Below are 20,954 nucleotides of genomic sequence, written 5' to 3'. Positions count from 1 at the left end.
TGTGAAGAGGTAAGGGTATAGAAGTCTTTTTTGGATGGTGTTACTCTCCGTTAGTCATTAGTGATATTTTGGCTAGAGAAAACTGAAAGTAGTGGTATATTGGTAAGTTGATTTTTCACAGTGGTATTTTGACAAATTCAGTTTCTTATAGTGGCATTCTAGCTATTGTCTCCTGTAACTATGGGATCCATCCTATGTGTGGACCTGATTGTCAGCGACTAGTGAGGAAACGACGAACGGAGGCCGGCAGGCCAAAGCAGACTCCGCTCTCTACCTCACCTGAAAAAGAAGACTCCGATCTCTGCCTACCTATAGTTCCGCCCCATATCCCTCGCCGACGAGCCTCCACCGCCGCCGCCACGTGCGAGCACGCACCGGAGGGGATTTGCGCGAGCTGCCCGCAAACCCCAGAGGGGACCCGCTTGATTTAACGCAGGCGCGGGCGCGCAGCCAGATGGCGGCGCCCTCGGGGAAGGCCGCAATGGAGCGGCACCAGTCGATCGACGCGCAGCTGCGGCTCCTCGTCCCCGGCAAGGTCTCCGAGGACGACAAACTCGTCGAGTACGACGCCCTCCTTGTCGACCGCTTCCTCGACATCCTCCAGGACTTGCACGGCCCCCACCTCCGCGAATTCGTGCGCCCTTCCCGTCTCATCTACTTCCCAGATCCGCACACCATCTGTCCGACGTCATGCCCTTACGGACTGTTTGGTTCTCTTCTCCTATGCAGGTGCAGGAGTGCTACGAGCTCTCGGCGGAGTACGAGACCGATCGGGACGAGGCCCGGATAGCCGAGCTCGGGAGCAAGCTCACCAGTCTGTCCCCCGCTGACTCCATCGTCGTCTCCAGCTCGTTCTCGCACATGCTCAACCTCGCAAACCTGGCCGAGGAGGTGCAGATCGCGTTCCGCCGCCGGAGCAAGCTCAAGCGGGGTGACTTCGGTGACGAGGCATCAGCGCCCACCGAGTCTGACATCGAGGAGACACTCAAACGGCTGGTCTCTGAGCTCGGAAAATCCCGTGAGGAGGTGTTCGATGCACTCAAGAACCAGACTGTCGATCTTGTGTTCACAGCGCACCCCACGCAATCCGTCAGGAGGTCCCTGCTCCAGAAGCACGGGAGGTGATGCGATGGACAATGAATCCCACTCCCATTGCTTTCGCCTTTGTGGAGACTCTAAAATTTTGTGGCGTTAATTGATTGTGCAGGATCCGGAATTGCCTGAGGCAGTTGTATGCAAAGGATATCACTGCCGATGACAAGCAGGAGCTCGATGAGGCTCTGCAGAGGGAGGTAAATTGAAGAAACTTGAGAATATTATAAAGTAAATTTGATCTTTCAATATAAAGGGTACACCAAAACCTTTCTTGACTAGTATTGTATTATTTTCGAATAGCTGGAACTGCCCATTTAATATGTAGCCTGTACCCCTCTTAACTGTTATAAACCCACACCTATGATAGCTTTCATGACACATTCAACACAAGATCTCAGTATGATTTGACCAAACTGGTCACATATTCATCTTTAGTCAAATAAGATAATGAGATAATGTAAATAATCTATGCAACATGGTAGGCGTAGCTTATTATATGCAAGTTTAAAACTTTAAATGTATGTGGAAAATCACTTCTTGTTTTCTACTATTATGTCCCATCACGTTTTTCTCTTTTGATTCATCTCTTAACACGTTTCACAGATTCAAGCTGCCTTCCGAACCGATGAAATCCGCAGGACACCTCCCACTCCTCAGGATGAAATGCGTGCCGGAATGAGTTATTTCCATGAAACTATATGGAAGGGTGTACCAAAATTCTTGCGCCGTATTGACACTGCTTTGAAAAATATTGGGATTAATGAGCGTCTTCCTTACAACGCTCCTCTCATTCAGTTCTCCTCCTGGATGGGTGGTGACCGTGATGGTACTTTCTCCTATGCCACTTTGTACATCAGTGATCATTTAGGAAAGGGAATTATGCTTTTATGAAGAGTCTGTTATATGTACTAGACCTTTTTGCGGGGAAGATACCAGATTTCGTAGTGGTACATGTGAGTGTACACCAGATTTTGGCCTGCACAAAAACGTCCTTAATATGGCCTCAAATGAATAAGTGTTCAACATGAAAGTTGCGCGCTTCGTCACGACAAACAACTTTGTTTTTTGGGTCATCTCCGTTTGAGGTCATATGCGGCCATAATAGCCAAAACAGTAAAAGGTAAAAGTTGACATTTTACCATTGTAAAAGGTAAAAGTGGTAGATTGATCGATTGTGCTGTTCAATCGGCCATCACCTCTCATCTATATATGAGGTGGCTGGACTTTCCGTACAAGAACAAGAAAATGACTCCAATTTCCGTCCAAATTGTCTAACTAACCTTACTTGGAGGGCACTAGTCTGGACTCCGAATTTGGCTGTGGACTGTTTGGCCGTATATGCATCCTCCGCAGGAGCACACGTTTTTCAATTTGAAGCCATCTTGAGATGACTATAAAGTTAGTACAAAGTTGAGTCACTTATTTTGGGACGGAGGGAGTATATATTAGAACTAGATAAGAAAGGCCCGAACAATTGGCCGGACTGTCCGGGACTTGTTCGGCCCACACTATATATATTTTGGTTGGTCCGGACATGATATTTACGGTAGAACTAGAGGCTTTTTTCCTGTCCATAATAAATAATGTTAGAACTTATCTTATACTCTCTTGTTCCATAGGAAATCCAAGGGTTACACCGGAGGTCACACGTGATGTTTGCTTGTTAGCAAGGATGATGGCTGCTAACTTGTACTTCTCTCAGATAGAAGATCTGATGTTTGAGGTATTGTAACAACAGAAGTACTTTTACATGCTGTAAGGTACTCTTGCAATATTATAATATCCCAATATTAAGAACAAAAGATGTTTTTCTAGCTTTCTATGTGGCGCTGCAGTGATGAACTTCGGGTCCGTGCAGATGAACTACATTGTTCCTCAAAAAAATCTGCAAAGCACTATATAGGTAACAGAAATTTAATTTTGGCAATAAGTGTTTTGGTCAATTTGCATAAGTGTTGGCCAGCTTATCATCGGAAAAACTGGATGCTCTTTTCACTTCTTGCTTTGCTCTTGACACATGCAGTATCACTTCAACACAAAGAAACTTTGCATAGTTTTTCTTTTATATTTTTAGCCATGTTTTGTTAGTTTAACCACATCAGACTCAGCTCTATAAGAGCATCTTCACTTCACTACAAACTATATGCTTTAGTTCCTTTGCATATAAAAATGTGCATGCCTATTGCCATTTATTATTTACCACATGTTGTGGATCATCATTTAATTTTAGCTTGTCAGATGATTCGATAAGTGCATCTACTAGATCAATATCTGCTAAAATCTACTGGATCAGGCACGTTACCTTGACAAGATTTAGGTGTTGATTATTTTTTGTTATAGAGATAAGGTATTGATATTAATTCTAGAGGCTTGGAAGTTCTCATTATAAACACCAATCATATATTGTTATTGTTGGCAGAGAGAGAGAGAGAGGGATCATATATTGTTATTGTTGGCAGAGAGAGGGAGGGGGGGGGGGGGGGGGAGAGAGAGAGGGAGGGAGGGAGGGAGGTCCTTTTGTTACCAGAGCTGACATGAGTAAGGCTGATGCAAGTTTCTCCTTAATGAAGAAGGGATCAATTTCCACATGTTTTGTCACCGTCCCTTCCTCAGAAGCTTCAGCTCGCTTATTAGGTGCTTCACCCAGAGTATCTCACTCAACCTTTGAGAAGGCTCTATACTCAGCTTCTGCTGTTGATCTAGACTCAACTGTCTAATTCTTACTTCTCCATGAAACCAAATTCCCCCCCACAAGCACAGAAGTCCACTCTTCGCAAACCACAACCCTTTACCCGCATTGCCCTTCAAGTATTTCAGGATTCTGTGCACACTATCAAGATGCCCACTCCTTGGTTCATGCATGTATCTTCTCACCACACCCACGACATACGTAATGTCAGGCCTTGTACGACACAAGTACAATAACCTCCAAAGTAGTTTATGATAATCTTCCTTATTCACTAGTTGTCCTGATTGTGCTGCCACTTGATGATTTTGTCACTTGATGATTTTGTTCAATCAGAGTAGGGGCTGCAGTGGTAAAGCTGCTGCCTTGTGCCATGAGGTCACGGGTTCAAGTCCTAGAAACAGCCTCTTGCAGAAATCCAGGGAAAGACTGCGTACAAACGACCCAAAGTGGTCGGACCCTTCCCCGGACCCTGCGCAAGCGGGAGCTACATGCACTGGGCGGCCCTTTAGAGTAGGGGCTGCACGACATCCCATCATGATGCCCATGTCACTCGAGAGATCCAAGGTGTATTTCTGTCGGCACAAAGATATTCCCTTCTATATCCAGGCCACTTCAATGCCAAGGAAGTATTTTAGGTTGCGCAAATCCTTTGCCTCAATTTCCTTGCTCAGACACCCTTTCAAATCTCTCTGTTCCTTTGTTATCATCTCAGTGATGATAATGTCATCCACATACACTGCAAGAATGGTGATCTTCCTATCAGAGTGTTTGTAGAACATCGTGTGGTCACCGTTACATTGACCATACCCCATAACACAGACAACACATCTGAACCTATCAAACCATGCCTGACCCTCGGGGATTGCTTCAGTCCATACAAGGATTTCTTCAGCCTGCGTACCTTCCTCTTGATCTCTGAAGTACCAAAACCTGGTGGTATCTCCATGTACACTTCTTCCTGCAGCTCACCATGCAAGAAGACATTCTTGACATCTAATTGGTGCAGCTTCCACCCATAGTTTGTAGCATACGAAACCAATATCCTTACTATGTTCATCTTTGCCACTGGAGCAAACATCTCATCATAGTCAATCCCATTAGTTTGACTATATCCTCTGGCGACCAATCTGGCCTTATACTGTTTCACCTTCCCCTCGGGATTCTGCTTCATGGCGTAGATCCACTTTACAACTTACTGCTTCCTTTTCTGCCGGCAATGTGGTTAGCACCCATATCTTATTTTTCTTTAGTGCTTAGTTTGATGAACAACGAACTTAGTTTCTCCAAACATCAACTCACACGGAGATTTCATGCTTAGTATTCTTGATGGTGTCCGGTTGATCAGGCTCCACAAGAACTTGGCACATTCAGCGTATACATAATGATCGAGCAACCTCAAGAATATGTTGATTCTTCCTTTCTACCACTCACCTGAAACTGATTCTTCACCAAGGCACTGAAATTCTGAAAACAGTTTCGATTCTTCACCAAGGCCTTGAAATTCTGAAAACAGCTCAACACCTCATCCTTGTGATGCATCAAATAAATCCAAGTCATACGAGAATAACAATTGATAAAGGTAATAGAATACTTCATTCCATTCATTGACACTATTGGGCAAGTCCATACATCCGAAGGAATCCATAAACGGAGATGCTCCTAAGGCCCCACATGAGGCTCTTATGTGTTCGGCGTATTCGCAAGCATCTCCTGTCAACTTGCCCTTGTCTCTCTCGCACATAACATCCGGAAATATTTTTCTCATCTTATCAAAAGATATATGCCCCATTCTACCGTGATGGATCATCGCCTGCTTCTCCTTGTCCTCCATGGTCGCAGCACACACCAAGTCTGGCTGCACCTCTTGGTCCATATACCAGAGCCCCCTACGCTTGGTGCAAGTCCCAACCGTCTGTCACTCCTGAATAAGGCAACCGAACTTGTCACGGATCACACGTAAGTCTATTTCATCAGTTAGAGCACTGGAAGTGACCAAATTGACAGGAAAAGCTGGCTCATGTAAAAGTGAGGATAGGTAGATGGTCGATGGACTTTCCTGTGCCAACCCTTACAACAAGCTGTTTTGTACCATCAATAGTTCATATAGTGCCCTTGTGAGTAGGAGGATGGTTATTGTAAGACTCAAACACACATGATTTATTCGCAACATGCTTAGATGCTCCAGAGTCTAGAACCTACTTTGGAGCATTCTCATCAGTCGCAAGAGATGCCTTTTCCATATTATCTTCATCAGCGGAGGCCTAGTGAGCAAAGTCTTCATAGGCAACATCACCTACTTCTTCGCCCTTTGACGTCCCAGTGTCCCCTTCAACTGTCATGTGTGCCCTCTGATCTATGAGTTTCCCGAGTATCCACCTCTGCCCCTAGCCTCTACGGCAAGTTGGACATTCCCACTTCCGGTGACCTACCTCCCCACATGTATAATAGTCCCTGGGATCTCTCCCTTCCGTGCGGTCACTTGCTGCAAACGTCGAAGTAGGCACAACCTTCACGTCTGCTTGCTCAAGAGAAAGCTCCTCCTCTCGAGTCATTGATGCAATAGCCTCATCAATAGTAGGCAAGAGAGTTTGGTGCCTCCAGCGGCTGCCGCAAAGTTTAGCGCGTGTGAGCCGCTCCAGCAGGCGCTGCAAAAAAAACTCCGATATGCACTCAAAACAAATAAAAAACCATAGGCATAGATAAAAAGTGATACATGGATAAAAAAGCGATACATAGATAGTTCATCTAGCATAGATAGGTAAAAAAAGACACTAATCCGAGGTAAAAACTACGGTGCAACTAGAAAGTACTCCGAGTCGTCGTCCTCCTCCTCGCTTGTGTCGTCCGACGTATCAAGCCACACGTCTTCCCACCGCTTATCGTCGCTAGAGAAGAATAATGCCGCTCCCAGATCGCACTGCGATATCACCAGTGCCTTCCGACGACCGCCTGTCCGCCCGTTTCGCGCGCCGCCTTGCCCTCCTCCGCCTAGAAGGCGTTCTCGTTGGTGACGTCCTTCGGGTGGCGCTGGCACCACTCCGTCATGGCTCGCTCGTCCGCCTTGGCGATGAGGAGGCGGCGCTGCTGCCGACGGTGTTTCTGACGGTCGGCGTTAGTTATTAGCCGCGGCGGAGGGGCGACGGCCTGCGCCTGCTCGCACGTCCAGACGTCCTGGAAGTTCATCTGTGGGCGAGGCCTCCTGAGGCGCCATGCCACCGCGTCGTACGCGTGGGCGGCCTCGTGTGCGGTCTTGAACGTGCCTAGGCCGAGGCGGACGTCGCCGGACCGAATGTCAGCGTGGAAGGCGCCGGAGGGGCGCTGGCGCACGCCGCGGTAGCTCGAAGATCCTCGGCGGCGCGGCGGCATGGTGGCGCGGTGGTGGCGAGGCGAGGGAGCGGCAGAGGAAGCGGGGAGAGAGCGCATGGCGATGTGGATAGCGATGGGAGGCCGACCGCTCGCTTTTTCCCCACGCGCGCAATCGTTTCCCGCGAGCCTGAGTTTCCCGCCTCCTCTAGAGCGCGCGAAACCGTCCCGCGCGCGCTGAAATCGCATTTTTGCAGCCGCTGTTGGAGATGTTCTAAGCAAAGAGTCGATGGTCCTCCACTTCTTTCCCTCTGCATTAATCTGGTCTCCTGGTTCTTCGACAGTGCCCAACAAGTACCCATCAAGGTCCTTGTGGTCCACGGCCAGCATTGCCCTCTAAGAGCAGCTCAGATAGTTGGTAGCCCCCTCTATTTTGATGTCAGTGGGCAACAACTCGATTGATGTAGGGTAGAACCCTAATCGTCCGATCTTTCACGAAAGGAGCGGATCCCGCGATGAACACGAAGAACACAAGGGGGAAACGAGGGGAAACACAAGGGAAAACACGGGAGAAACACTAAACCAACACAAGATAGTCACACATGTGCTAGATCCTCGGATACATAAGAGTTCACACGATACACGATCAACTAGGGACGATACAAGGGTAGCCGGTCTTCTCCGTGAGGAGGTCTTGATGTTCTTCTCCGCGAGGAGGTCTTGAATCCACTCCGAAGAGGCCGCGGTCTCTCTCGAGGAGTAGATCCGATGTGGATGAGCAATGCTCTATCTGTCAAATGAGCTAAACGAATGCTAACCCTCAAATGGTGGAGGTGGAGGAGTATATATAGTCTAGGGCCACGAAGGGGTAAGTGAGGGCGAAGGGATACATGGGCTCGGCCCGATACACTGTGCACAGACAGGCGTCGGACATCTGACGGGTATCGGACGTCCGGTGGCTCGCGAGGGTCCGGTCGTCCGGTACTTGTCGGATGTCCGGCGTTTTGGCTCGGGAAAGCCATCGTCGGATTTTCGGACAGGGCCGGTCGTCCGGGCGCTGGAGGATGTCGGACGTCCGGTTAGCGTCGGTCGTCCGACCGCTGTAGGTCTCGCTGGCTGGGACTTAGGCTGGCTGGTGAAGTCTCCAGGCGTCGGACGTCCGGTCTAGACCGGTCGTCCGGTGGCTGTAGATATCTGGCAGCTTCTTCTCTTGGTCCTTGTACTTGGCGTCCTCGCTAGCTCGTCCGTTGGATGTGGTGGCTCCGTGGCTTTCCTCTAAGTACCTGGTCATGCATAGCACACACGTTGGAGGTAGTAGCCATGTCTCACATGTAGAAAGTGAAAGTTCGGAGAGGAGCGAGTTCATCTTGTGTCCAATGGCGTATGTTCGAGGTCTCGTCATATGTCCTCTTGGGGCTTGGAGAGTAGTCGGAGTGTACACGGGGATGAACGTGGGATGCTCCGCATCATCTCCCCTCCCTTGGAGAAGATCCGACGTCGGATCGTGATCCTCATCATCATGGAAACGGTTGTCGTGGACGGACTTGTAGTTGGACGGAGTTGAAGGCATGGCGCAATCCAAGTACAAGGTGTCTCCGGTATGTGGTACATGCAAAATGAGCAAACACGAAGTACACTTAGAAATACAATGGTTAGCACACAAAGTGTCCATCAAGTAAGCATGTGTCTGTGCGACAATATTGGTCATGACAAGGTGCATGAAGCTTATCCAAAAGATATGAAAATGTATGCACAACATTCATGGGAGCAAAAGCAAGAATATGGTCAATGCAACCACGGTGCAAAATGGTGTCATAGTGAGACGGTTTATCAATAGCATGAATATGGTAAAGGATGCTCAATGTGATGTGGTCATGCAATTGATGGTAGGCAATAAGATCATGATGTATGAATATGCCATCAAGAAAAATCACAACAAATTTGCTAAGGAAATGCACAAGCTCATATATCATGGATGACATGGAAATACAAGATGCAACAATGCAATCATAATATGAGTCAATCCATGCATAAGATGTAAATTTGTCATGTGTGTGAGACGTCCATCGAGCATGACATGTGTAAGCACAATCAACAAATATGGATGTGTTGGTGTACCAATGCTCGATGTCGTGGCATGAGTGGCGGTTTGAAGGTGCATCCAATAAGTTCGAGCGCTCCTTAATGTGAAGGTCCATAGAGCCAATCTCCCATGTCGCTCCTTCGTTCGCGAGATGTATCATGTAGGTAACAAGGAGACAACAATGAAGGAGTGACCTATCCAATATGCATATTTGAGGATGGCTCAAAGAAAAGGAGTTCACCTTTATGAGAATGTCAAAAATGTTGATGTCGCGCATCGTGTATACGCCTTCACATGACCAAGTTGTCTCGTGATGGTACCACCTTGTGAATCCTTCAAAACGAAAGAACATGACAAACAGTCGGAAAAACAAATGAGGTTAGCGGTAATGCAAAACCTATCATTTGTGTGGTAAGATACCCAACAAGTGTATGCATCATGCTCATCATAAGAAAGGAGAAGGGAGCATTTCATAGTATGAAGGCATATGATGCGAGAACAACCAAATAAAATAGGCGTAATCAAGCAAGCATGCATCACAAGTAAGGTGTTCAAGTCTCCACGATCAATAAGCATAGATGCAACAATTGGAGGCAAGCGACAATGAACAAAATATATCATGTGAGAGGCATGAACATATGCGTCATCAACCCAAGAAAGCAAGTAATAATGGAACATGGGTGATGCGACAAAGCAAGCAATCATAGCAATCAAGTGGTGTGTGCTAGTAGTGCAAAGATGCAACATACTAAGGGAAACATAGCAAGCATGTCATGGGTGCAAATAGTGTGCATGAATAATTCACATGACATAGCACAAGCATGAAAGGAGGATATGAGCAAAATAGTATCAATAGCATGAGGCGCATGATAAACATGGCAATAGCAACAAGGATCTCCACCAAGCATGCAAATACACATAGGAGTAGCATAATGGTGAATCATGGGTAGATGCAAGCAAGGGTCACAATTGCATGACAAAGGCATAGAAATAGGCATAACATGCAAAATGAACACGATATAATGGGCATAAGGTGACAAATGGTAAATATCTCATAGCCGTGTGAGAGGCAAGTAAAAGAGATGCGCGTAGTCGATAGTTCACGGGATCCCAAGTCATCTTTACTCTCAAGAGCTCGTTTCGTCAACTCATGGGATTGTGAGGTTGACGAGTTCATAACTACCTACACAAAACAAATGCAAAGGAAAAATTGTGTGTGCGTGGTATATGTACACATCATCCATCATGATGCGCACGTGTTTGTGTTGGTTAGCACCAAATATCCAATGCTCAAATAAATGAGATGCGTGATATAGAAACATGTCATCCATCATGATAGGTTTGTTGTGATGTATAGCATAATGAAGACTCAAATTGGGCAATGCATCATGAGAAATATGTAGAGCATTGTTATGCGTGGAATGCATATGGTGTAAGCAATTATGAGAATCATGCAAAGTATGGAATGCATCAAAATCTCCTAATATGTATGGGGAAACTATGGGGGTCTCCTCATGAGCATTAATGGAAACATCACATGGAGAATATTGGCAACATCCAAAACAATGCATATTTGAAACAATGTGATCATGGCATGGCATATTAGATGAATTGCGCAAATCATGTAAAGGAAGCATGGCAATTTCATCACATGAAAAACAAAAGCCAATGACCATCATCTCGTCATCTATGCCATAAGTGCAAATGGGATTTATTTGAATGGGGCATGTATAGCTACTATGTTGAGATTGAAACGATGCGATATGGGAGATCTCACTCATAGCATATGGCAAGTTTAAAAGATTATCAAACATGATGTGACCAATAGAATTTTCACATGATATCCTATGGAGCATAACATCACAACTAGAAATCAACATGCTCATCATCATATTCATCATAGATAGTTAAGTCATGACATGAAGAAGTCGCACTAGCATGAAGCATGGGAATAGGTGGATCAACATCATGCAAGCAATCATTGGTGAGATAGTCCACTAGTGGGACAAGAGAAGTACCGTCACCTATGTTACCGTTGGAGCATTGCTCATGTGTTGTAGGTGAGGTGTCAAAGACCGAGTCGTGGTCATCTTCATCTTGATGGAACCATGTGGGGGGGGGGGGTGTAGCATCGTCCACCATGGCCATCGTCGTCTCCATTGGAGGCATGGACTCGTCGAGGATAGACGTGTCGTCATGTAGGAGATTTAGCACCAAAGAAGAAAACACACTAGGAGTAGAGGTTAAGTCGTTAGAGATCAAAGTGGCCTCACGTGCCGTGTCAACTACCTCACTCACTAAGTGTGGTGGCTCATTCACTCCCTCTTGGATGCTCTCAAGTGTGGGGCTAGTGGTGGTCACACTCATCCTCTCATAGGAAATGCACTCAATGTCACAAATGGTGGAGTCACTCATATCACTCATGGTGGGGTGGCTCTCCTCACATGGGAATTGGGGCATCTCTTTATATGTGGGTGTCGGAGAGATGTTGGTGCAAATGTCTTCATGCTCAATCATGTTGTAGTTGTAGCCGTGGATAAAGGCCGAAGATGGCACATCATCACTCTCCTCTAAGACCAAAGATAAGGTCTCATGTGCGGTCTCGTAGCTTGACTCGGATTATGAGTCCAATATGGACGCCGTCTTCATGTTGTTGAAGAGGTTCATGCTCGTCGCCGTGGTCGAAGGGGATGGCCCTTGCTCGACCTTCTTGTCGTCGTCTTGTTGTTGTAGGAGGTCCATATGATGTGGCACCTCATAGCTCGTCACCATGACCGAAGGAAATTTCCCATGCTCGACCATCTTCCTTGAGGGGCTTTCGAAGATGGAAGTGTCGCCCTCGCTCGTAGGTGGTCGCCTTGTACTTGATGATGTCGATGTAGGCGAACTCAGGGGAAGTAGGCGAAGATGCCGTACGTCCAAATGCGAAGATGCCTTGATAGCACTTGACGAAGATGTCGAAGTGGTTGTTGTAGCCGTAGCTCCGTTTTGGTGGTGCTCGTCTCGCGGTCTTCTCTTTTGCTCATGAAGCTTGGACTTGGCGTGAAGTAGAGCTTGTTGGGACTTGTACATTTACGCTTGGCGAGCATCTTCATGATGATGGTGTCGTTGTCGCACTTGAGCTCGTAGTAGATGTCGTTCGTCGTCGTCGTACACATGTTGCTTGGAGGTGACTTGCCCTTCATGACGAGGTGGATCACGAACGTGATGGTGGTCGCCATGGAGATGTGGACGTGGACGACTTGCGCTTGCATCATTTTTGCGCTCCGAAGACTTGTGACTTGAACGTCGCCGCCTTGAGGATGATGAAGGGGAAGAACGGTTGATCAACAAGGTCCGAATCTCCTCCATCCTTGCATCTTGCTCCTCCTTGTGCACGGAAAGCTTGTTGTCGATGTAGTCCCTTCTCCTTGCTTCGGAGTGACGAATGTCGATGGAGAGGTTCTTGATGCGCTCTCGCAATCTTGATTGTGCGCCTTGCATTTGTCGTTGTAGATCGAAGATTGACGCTTTGGTGATGTAGTTGTTCACGCCGTCGTTGTTGTGGAAGACCGGAGATGAAATGCCTTGCCTATCCATCACTCCAAGAGAAAAATGTGAGTGGTAGAAAGAGAAGAACGAATACCAAATGTACCTTGACCGAAGTTGAAAGTGGATTAATGATCACTCCAATGTGGACAAGGAAATAGCACGATTGGTACCAATTCTTGTCGGTTTCTTACACCTACACAAATAAGGCTGATGGTGGAGCTCGGTGAGGATAGTGGCACAAAAAATTTGATGCAAAATGTTAGCAAGAGTCAATAATGTTGAAAGAGATTCACAAATTCGCAAGTGAAACAAGTAGATCAATAGCAATATGTGGCACACGGAAACACACACACGGATTGATAAATGGGGTTGTGCAACCAAGGATGAGCACAAAATGTGGAATCCACGGAAAACGCTCGTGTTGCACAACTCAAGAGAGACGCTAGCACGATTGCTCAATAGGCGGATACGACACTTGTGCACAACCTATAAGATGCAAAATGGATAACTTTCTATCCCAAGTATGCTATGTATGTATGGTTCCTGGTGTTTCTCACAAGGTGATCGAAGATGATCTTATATGCAATGTGGTATGATGCTATGGCTATTGCTTACGAGCTCTTTGTTCACTCTTTTGCTTAAAAGTTTATTCTTGTTTTTTTTTGTATGGCCACTTTGGCACAATGCACAAACCAAGATAGCAATTGTATATATGCGGGAACAAACTTGAGGCACAAGAGATGATATGATGATACCAATATGATACGGTATATATGCAATGGGAGGTGTAGATCACTAATGTGCACAAGTAACGTTGCCGGCAATACTCAAATGGCTAGTCTCGATAGGCAAGTGACGCAAAATGGGCTAGGGGTTATCAATGCAATGGCAAGGGAATATACAATGGAGGGATACCACGATACCAAGATGATATGGAGGTTACCGTTCGTGTCGATGATGAGTGGCGGTGATCTTGATGGAGATACCAAGATGATGGAGACTCGTCCCTAAGTAGCTGAAACACCTTAGGAAACGGAAAAACCGTGAACTCAAAATCTCAAATGTCAAATGTCAAATGGTGGTAGCGGGAATGCGGTGGTGGTTTTGTGAAAGCTCAATGGAATTGCGGAATGGCAATGATGGATTGCGGAGTATGCAATGCGGAAATGGAGGGTAAGGTGGTGGATTATACACGGTGTCGGAGTCGGAAGCACGGTCCCTAAGTAGCTGAAACACCTTAGGAGACACAACTCTCAACACAAACAAAATTGGGTTAAGTCGGTGTGGAAGAAGTGTATGGTTGGTAAGCCTATGCGGAAGTGGTGGTGGTGGTTGATGAAGAAGCAACCATCCCTAAATAGCCTAGACACCTTAGGAGACTCAAATCACTCCTTAAGCAACCACTAATGCGATGGGGATCAATATTGGTTAGGTTGCGGAAGTCGGTGGTGGTGTAGTGGATGATGTGGTGGAAGCCCTAGACAAAGATGCCAAAGTTTCAAAAATTTGATGGGAGTCAAATGGTGATGGTAGTATTTTTGTCAGAAGGGGGATGTCAAGAGCTTCAAAACGAGTTAAAGAACGTCAAAATCAGAGTTCGGATGAATTAGTTATGGCCGAAACAAAATTTGAGCGAAATCAGTTTTTACAGGTTACGGACGTCCGGACAAGGTCGGATGTTCGGGGGCTGGACGTTCGGGCGGGCTCGGAAATCCGTAATTCGGCTCGGGTTAGGGGTTCCGGATGTCCGGAAAAGGTCGGACGTCCGGTCGTTCCAGGGGCTCTGGACGTCCGTAAAGTGTCGGAGTCCGGGGGGTCGGGGTCAACGCGAGATGCGAGTTTCGGGACGCGATTTTGGGCGGAATTTGGGGATTTTGGGGTCAAAATTGATGAGATTTCGTGGGTAAAAAATGGGGAAACTTGAGGAAATGCTAGATCAACTCGAAACCAAGCAAATCCATGGATCAAATCCAACAAAACTTCGTCAAACCAACAAATCACAAAAAAAATTTGGGGCTATTTTTGGTGGGGATTTTCGAAATTGGGGAAGAACACAACAAAATTAGGCTAGAAAACGAAGAGGGGAGGTTCCGAAATCATGATCAACGTGGCTCATGATACCAAGATGATGTAGGGTAGAACCCTAATTGTTCGATCTTTCACGAAAGGAGCGGATCCCGCGATGAACACAAGGGGGAAACAAGGGGAAACACAAGGGAAAACACGGGAGAAACACTAAACCAACACAAGATAGTCACACATGTGCTAGATCCTCGGATACATAAGAGTTCACACGGTACACGATCAACTACGGATGATACAAAGGTAGCCGGTCTTCTCCGTGAGGAGGTCTTGATGTTCTTCTCCGCGAGGAGGTCTTGAATCCACTCCGAAGAGGCCGCGGTCTCTCTCGAGGAGTAGATCCGATGTGGATGAGCAATGCTCTATCTCTCAAATGAGCTAAACCAATGCTAACCCTCAAATGGTGGAGATGGAGGAGTATATGTAGTCTAGGGCCACGAAGGGGTAAGTGAGGGCAAAGGGATACATGGGCTCGGCCCGATACACTGTGCACAGACACGCGTCGGACGTCCGACGGATACCGGACGTCCGGTGTCTCGCGATGGTCCGGTCGTCCGGTACTTGTCGGACGTTCGGCGTTTTGGCTCGGGAAAGCCATCGTCGGATTTCCGGACGGGGTCGGTCGTCCGAGCGCTGGAGGATGTCGGACGTCCGGTCAGCGTTGGTCGTCCGACCGCTGTAGGTCTTGCTGGCTGGGACTTGGGCTGGCTGGTGAAGTCTCCAGGCGTCGGACATCCGGTCCAGACCGGTCGTCCGGTGGCTGTAGATTTCTGGCAGCTTCTTCTCTTGGTTCTTGTACTTGGCGTCCTCGCTAGCTCGTCCGTTGGATGTGGTGGCTCCATGGCTTTCCTCTAAGTACCTGATCATGCACAACACACACGTTGGAGGTAGTAGCCATGTCTCACATGTAGAAAGTGAAAGTTCGGAGAGGAGCAAGTTCATCTTGTGTCCAATGGCATATGTTCGAGGTCTCGTCATATGTCCTCTTGAGGCTTGGAGAGTAGTCGGAGTGTACATGGGGATGAACTTGGGATGCTCCACATTATCGATCTTCTGAGCCACTTCCTGTCGAGGAACGATTACCCCAGAGTCCAAGTCCGTGATGAACCGAGTGAGCTGCTCGAGAACCTCAGCAAGTCCTTTTTGTTCACTCATCTTCCTGACCAGCTACTTCCCCTTCTTCTCCCCCTTGCAAACAGCTGCGTGCAGCAGCAGCTCCAGTCGTTGCCTCCATCCTTTTGTAACCAGCAACAGCAGCCTTCAGCAGAGCTGCACTCAGCAGCAGCCGTGACTCTCTGCAATCGGCAATCAGCAGCCGCACACAATATCCAGCAGCACCACGAGCAAGAGGCAGCAGCCGCAGCACTCCAGCGTCTTTGTCAATCAGCGGCAGCAACTCTCAGGAGCAGCAGCAGACAGCAATCAAGTGCAAGCAGCAGAAGCACTTCTCTTCCCCCCCCCCCTCCCCCGGCGCAGCAGCAAGTCAGCACATCCCTTCTTGTCTCCACTGGCGCGGCCGTACCATTCCTCTTCCTTTGCCGCGCACACAGCTGCCGCCTGGCTACGCAGCACCCGCGCCGCTGCCCTGCGTCACAGCCCCTGCTGCAGCCGCGCGAGCAGCCTCCTTCCCTCGCCTGACCCAGCCGGGCCCTGCCGCTTCACTGGCAAGTGAGTACGCTGCCACTGCTTGGCTCGATACCATGTTGGCAGAGGGAGGGGGGGTGGGGTGGGGTGGGAAGGGGTTGAGGGGTACCAGCTCGTGTCCATCCATGTGTCTGTAGCGGCGCCTTACTCCAGACAGCGTCTGGTTCCTCCTTTCTTGGGTCAGCCCCTCACACGGGCTTGGGCTAGAGTGGAGATGGGCCAGGCCCATATACTAGTTCAACAGTTATGAGCCATTGAAAACAGAAATATCGTGGATAGGATAAGGGTCAGAACAACAGGGGCACTTGCTCTCAAGGCCTAATATCCATTGGTTGGTTAGAGAGACTCTGAGGCTTGCTACATGTCCGAATTGACCTCTAAGAAGCTTTTCTTATAGCTAAGGAAGGTGATGTCTAATTCAAAGATGATCAATTATATATCTATCTATTCTCAAATCAAAAAAATAATAATATCTATCTCTATCTAAACAACTAATCTGATATATTTCATAACTTATAGATATTTTCCCTCTCCTCAATCTACACCTAGCTGATTACTGCTGTCTGGTTTGATTGATATCCTCATGTGTATGCAGGTCCATGCTATATGGCCATAAAAAGTAGACATGGTTAACTTGGACTTTAACTTGTATAGATTATATCATGGTCTCAGAGAAAACTTCAATAATTATATCTTGTAGTCATGGGTATTTTTTGCTTGGCACCGAAAATTATTTTTAGTCGTGTTAACCGCTTGATTTTACTCCTTTTCTTGCGAAGAATAATTTTCTTGCCGAACTGCCTATTATTAAGAAATGTCTTTGCTGCAGAGTTCTGGAAGCAAGTTCCTTCAAATGAACCTTATCGTGTCATACTCGGTGATGTCAGGGATAAATTGTATTATACGCGCGAACGTTCTCGCCATATATTGACAACTGGAGTTTCTGACATTCCTGAGGAGTCTACTTTTACTAATGTCGAGATGGTGAGCTCTTATCATCAGATGTGACTTCTTCGTGAAGGTTGCTGCCATTAGTTGTCTAATTGTTCTCCTATGTTGCAGTTTCTCGAGCCTCTTGAGCTATGCTACAGATCTTTGTGTGCTTGTGGTGACAAACCTATAGCTGATGGAAGCCTTCTTGATTTCTTACGTCAAGTATCAACTTTTGGGCTTGCTCTTGTGAAACTTGATATCAGGCAGGAATCTGATCGACACACTGATGTCCTTGATACTATAACAACACATCTTGGGATTGGATCCTACGCTGAATGGTCTGAGGAGAAACGCCAGGAGTGGTTGTTGTCCGAACTAAGGGGCAAACGCCCATTGTTCGGTTCAGATCTTCCTCAGACTGAAGAAGTTGCTGATGTTTTAAGCACATTTCATATCCTTGCTGAGCTTCCAGCAGATTGTTTTGGTGCTTATATCATCTCAATGGCAACTGCCCCGTCCGATGTGCTTGCTGTTGAGCTTTTACAGCGTGAGTGCCATATAAAAAAGCCATTGAGAGTTGTTCCACTATTTGAGAAGCTTGCAGATCTTGAAGCAGCTCCAGCAGCGGTTGCACGCCTATTTTCAATAGACTGGTATATGGATAGGATCAATGGCAAGCAGGAGGTCATGATTGGATACTCAGACTCTGGCAAGGATGCTGGGCGTCTCTCTGCAGCGTGGCAAATGTATAAAGCACAGGAAGAGCTCATAAAGGTTGCAAAGCATTACGGAGTAAAGTTGACAATGTTTCATGGAAGAGGTGGAACGGTTGGCAGAGGAGGGGGTCCCAGTCATCTTGCCATATTATCTCAACCACCAGACACAATACATGGATCACTCCGTGTAACGGTTCAAGGCGAGGTCATAGAGCACTCATTTGGAGAGGAACACTTGTGCTTTAGAACTCTGCAGCGCTTCACTGCAGCTACTCTCGAGCATGGAATGCATCCCCCAATTTCACCCAAGCCAGAATGGCGTGCTCTAATGGATGAGATGGCTGTTGTGGCAACAAAAGAGTATCGATCAATAGTCTTCCAAGAACCACGCTTTGTTGAATACTTCCGCTCGGTACGTTCACCTGTTGTATCCAATGCTTTTATCATATACCTTGCAGTTAGCATGAGCATGAAGTCATCGTTTCTACAAAGCTGCATGCTAAAAGGTTTGTTGGTTTTGTTGTTTTTGAGCGTGTATGCCATGGCTTTCTGGTTGATTATAGAAAAAATAGGAGGAACCTAGAGTCTTACGGGAGACTGACTCTGACCTATCAAAGCCCTATCTCATCTGGTTGATAGTAGAAGGTACGCACGATTGTACCATGGACATAAACTAGGTCGAGCATATATTTAATGATTTCAAACTAAAGCGTACCTAAAGCCTGCCTTGGGTCAGAGCGTAAGCTAGTGATGCTTTCGGCTACTGGACTTTAGCCATCTAGGGTATGGCACTATACGGCTTCGCATAGAGCACAAAAACTACTGTTTGGACTCTTCAAGAGAGCAAATACCAACCTAGGGATATGCTCCTTTCCCATTGCTATGTGGACTGTCAGTTTTGATTTACATGTGCACTCTCTAAATTGTGAGCATTGACTTATACTGAACGACTGTATGGTTGACATATTAACAATGTAAATGTCACTGAATTGTATCACAGTGCTGATTGAAGCTGGGTTTGAACTTGGTGGAGATCAAGATCTAATTTGTACGAACTTGTGCATCCATTGTTTCAGGCAACACCTGAGACTGAATATGGTCGGATGAATATTGGCAGCCGGCCATCAAAGAGAAAGCCTAGTGGGGGCATAGAATCACTCCGTGCAATTCCATGGATCTTTGCTTGGACACAGACAAGGTTTCATCTTCCTGTATGGCTTGGATTTGGTGCAGCATTTAAACATATCATTCAGAAGGACATCAGGAACATCCATACTCTGAAAGAAATGTACAATGAGTGGCCATTCTTCAGGGTCACCCTTGACTTACTTGAGATGGTTTTTGCCAAGGGAGATCCAGGAATTGCTGCTTTATATGACAAATTGCTTGTGGCTGAAGATCTGCAGTCCTTTGGGGAACAGTTGAGGCAAAACTTTGAAGAGACAAAACAGTTACTCCTTCAGGTAAAGTGCTAACACCACGTAACTTGATAATACTATTACTAGGTCCATCCTGAAATATACTTCCGTAATGTGTACGTAGGCTCATTTAAGGAAACCTATCTTTCATAAAACTGATGGTCAAGATGTAACCTTAGAGACTTTGAATGTCCAAAACAACTCGGATCTGTACGTGATTGGTCATTAAGCCTTTTACATGGTTAGTTGAATTTGGCTGGTGCCATTTTCGGAGGTAGATAAAATGATTAGTTGAATGATTTGTTCAAATGTACTGACCTATACATTATCAGACATAATAAAAATAATTACCAGAATCTCCGCGCATGGCTCTTCTAACCATTGTTGATCTGTCCAGGTTGCTGGTCACAAGGACGTTCTTGAAGGGGATCCTTACCTAAAGCAGCGTCTGCGGTTGCGTGAGTCCTACATCACAACCTTGAATGTTTGCCAAGCCTACACCCTGAAGCGGATAAGAGACCCCAGCTTTGAGGTGACGCCACAGCAGCCGCCCCTGTCCAAGGAGTTCAGCGACAAGGAGCCCGCCGAGCTGGTGCAACTGAACCGTGGGAGCGAGTATGCCCCAGGCCTGGAGGACACCCTCATCCTGACTATGAAGGGCATTGCTGCTGGCATGCAGAACACAGGCTAGGCCAGTATGCCGCTTGTTGTATAAATAACGTCTTCCGCCATATGGTGAATATGTTTAGCTAGGTCGCCAATGCTAGTGAACTCTGGAGGAATTTGGCACTTCCGTGCCTTTGCTTATGTACCCGATCCAAAAAGGGGAATGTATGCCTGTGGCGAATAAAATATGGAGTAGTGATATTCTGCTTTTGTCTAATAACAGGCTTGTCTCCAAGTCCGAAGTATCATGTAGCAACCGCCATTTTGAAGTTTCAATTTTTTAAAAGAAATTCTGTGAATACTTTTATTTTGCTGGTGATATATATTTTTTGAAAAGGAGGCAAAAGATTTGCCTTATCCATTAATTAAGCAGAAGAAAATTGCCCGGTTAATTAACGGAAAATTGGGCGAAAACCGTCATAAAACGCTGAGCTGCACACAAATGTCCCACACATATCTTTACTAAGAGTGCCTCGCCGAGCTAGCACACATGCGTCATCGTCATCACTTCTTCTCTAGCAGGCGTCATCGCCATCTCTAATCACCGAGCAAGCGATTCCGACTTTGCTGTGGATGAGCACCGATCCAACTCTCACAACAGAGACCGTGCAGAAGCACATGAAGATCCGTGTAGGAACTCAGCCACTCGTGTCGAGGGCAGCGCAACTCTGACTCTGAAGGAGAGATCCAAAGAACTATGCCAGATTGGCGCCGTGGAAGACCACCGAACGAACCATCTGCTGCATGTCATCGTTGCCACAGCTCTAGCAGGCGTCATCGCCATCTCTAATCAC

At 46.8% G+C, this 20,954-nt stretch overlaps 1 protein-coding gene across 1 annotated transcript; it reads left to right on the top strand.

The window, feature by feature from the left end:
• Window positions 1-262: 262 nt before the first annotated feature.
• On the top strand, window positions 263-20,461 carry LOC123127443 (phosphoenolpyruvate carboxylase 1). The gene is made up of 10 exons (XM_044547150.1): window positions 263-634; window positions 730-1,121; window positions 1,208-1,292; window positions 1,699-1,921; window positions 2,715-2,818; window positions 2,911-2,998; window positions 17,257-17,411; window positions 17,490-18,488; window positions 19,153-19,539; window positions 19,892-20,461. The coding sequence occupies exons 1-10, from the start codon at window positions 455-457 to the stop codon at window positions 20,183-20,185; spliced, it is 2,907 nt and encodes a 968-aa protein (XP_044403085.1). The 5' UTR covers window positions 263-454; the 3' UTR covers window positions 20,186-20,461.
• Window positions 20,462-20,954: the final 493 nt, after the last annotated feature.

The sequence above is a fragment of the Triticum aestivum genome, chromosome 6A (assembly GCF_018294505.1).
Source record: "Triticum aestivum cultivar Chinese Spring chromosome 6A, IWGSC CS RefSeq v2.1, whole genome shotgun sequence".
Lineage (NCBI taxonomy): Eukaryota > Viridiplantae > Streptophyta > Magnoliopsida > Poales > Poaceae > Triticum > Triticum aestivum.
This window is presented reverse-complemented; position numbering and strand designations above follow the sequence as displayed.

What these genes read in the sequence shown, in the direction of transcription:
- LOC123127443 (XM_044547150.1), top strand. Translation starts at nt 455, where the DNA reads ATGGCGGCGCCCTCGGGGAAGGCCGCAATGGAGCGGCACCAGTCGATC. An exon ending in ATGAGGCTCTGCAGAGGGAG is followed by an intron (nt 1,293 to 1,698) that starts GTAAATTGAAGA and finishes CACGTTTCACAG; the next exon opens with ATTCAAGCTGCCTTCCGAAC. An exon ending in ATCTGCAAAGCACTATATAG is followed by an intron (nt 2,999 to 17,256) that starts GTAACAGAAATT and finishes TCTTTGCTGCAG; the next exon opens with AGTTCTGGAAGCAAGTTCCT.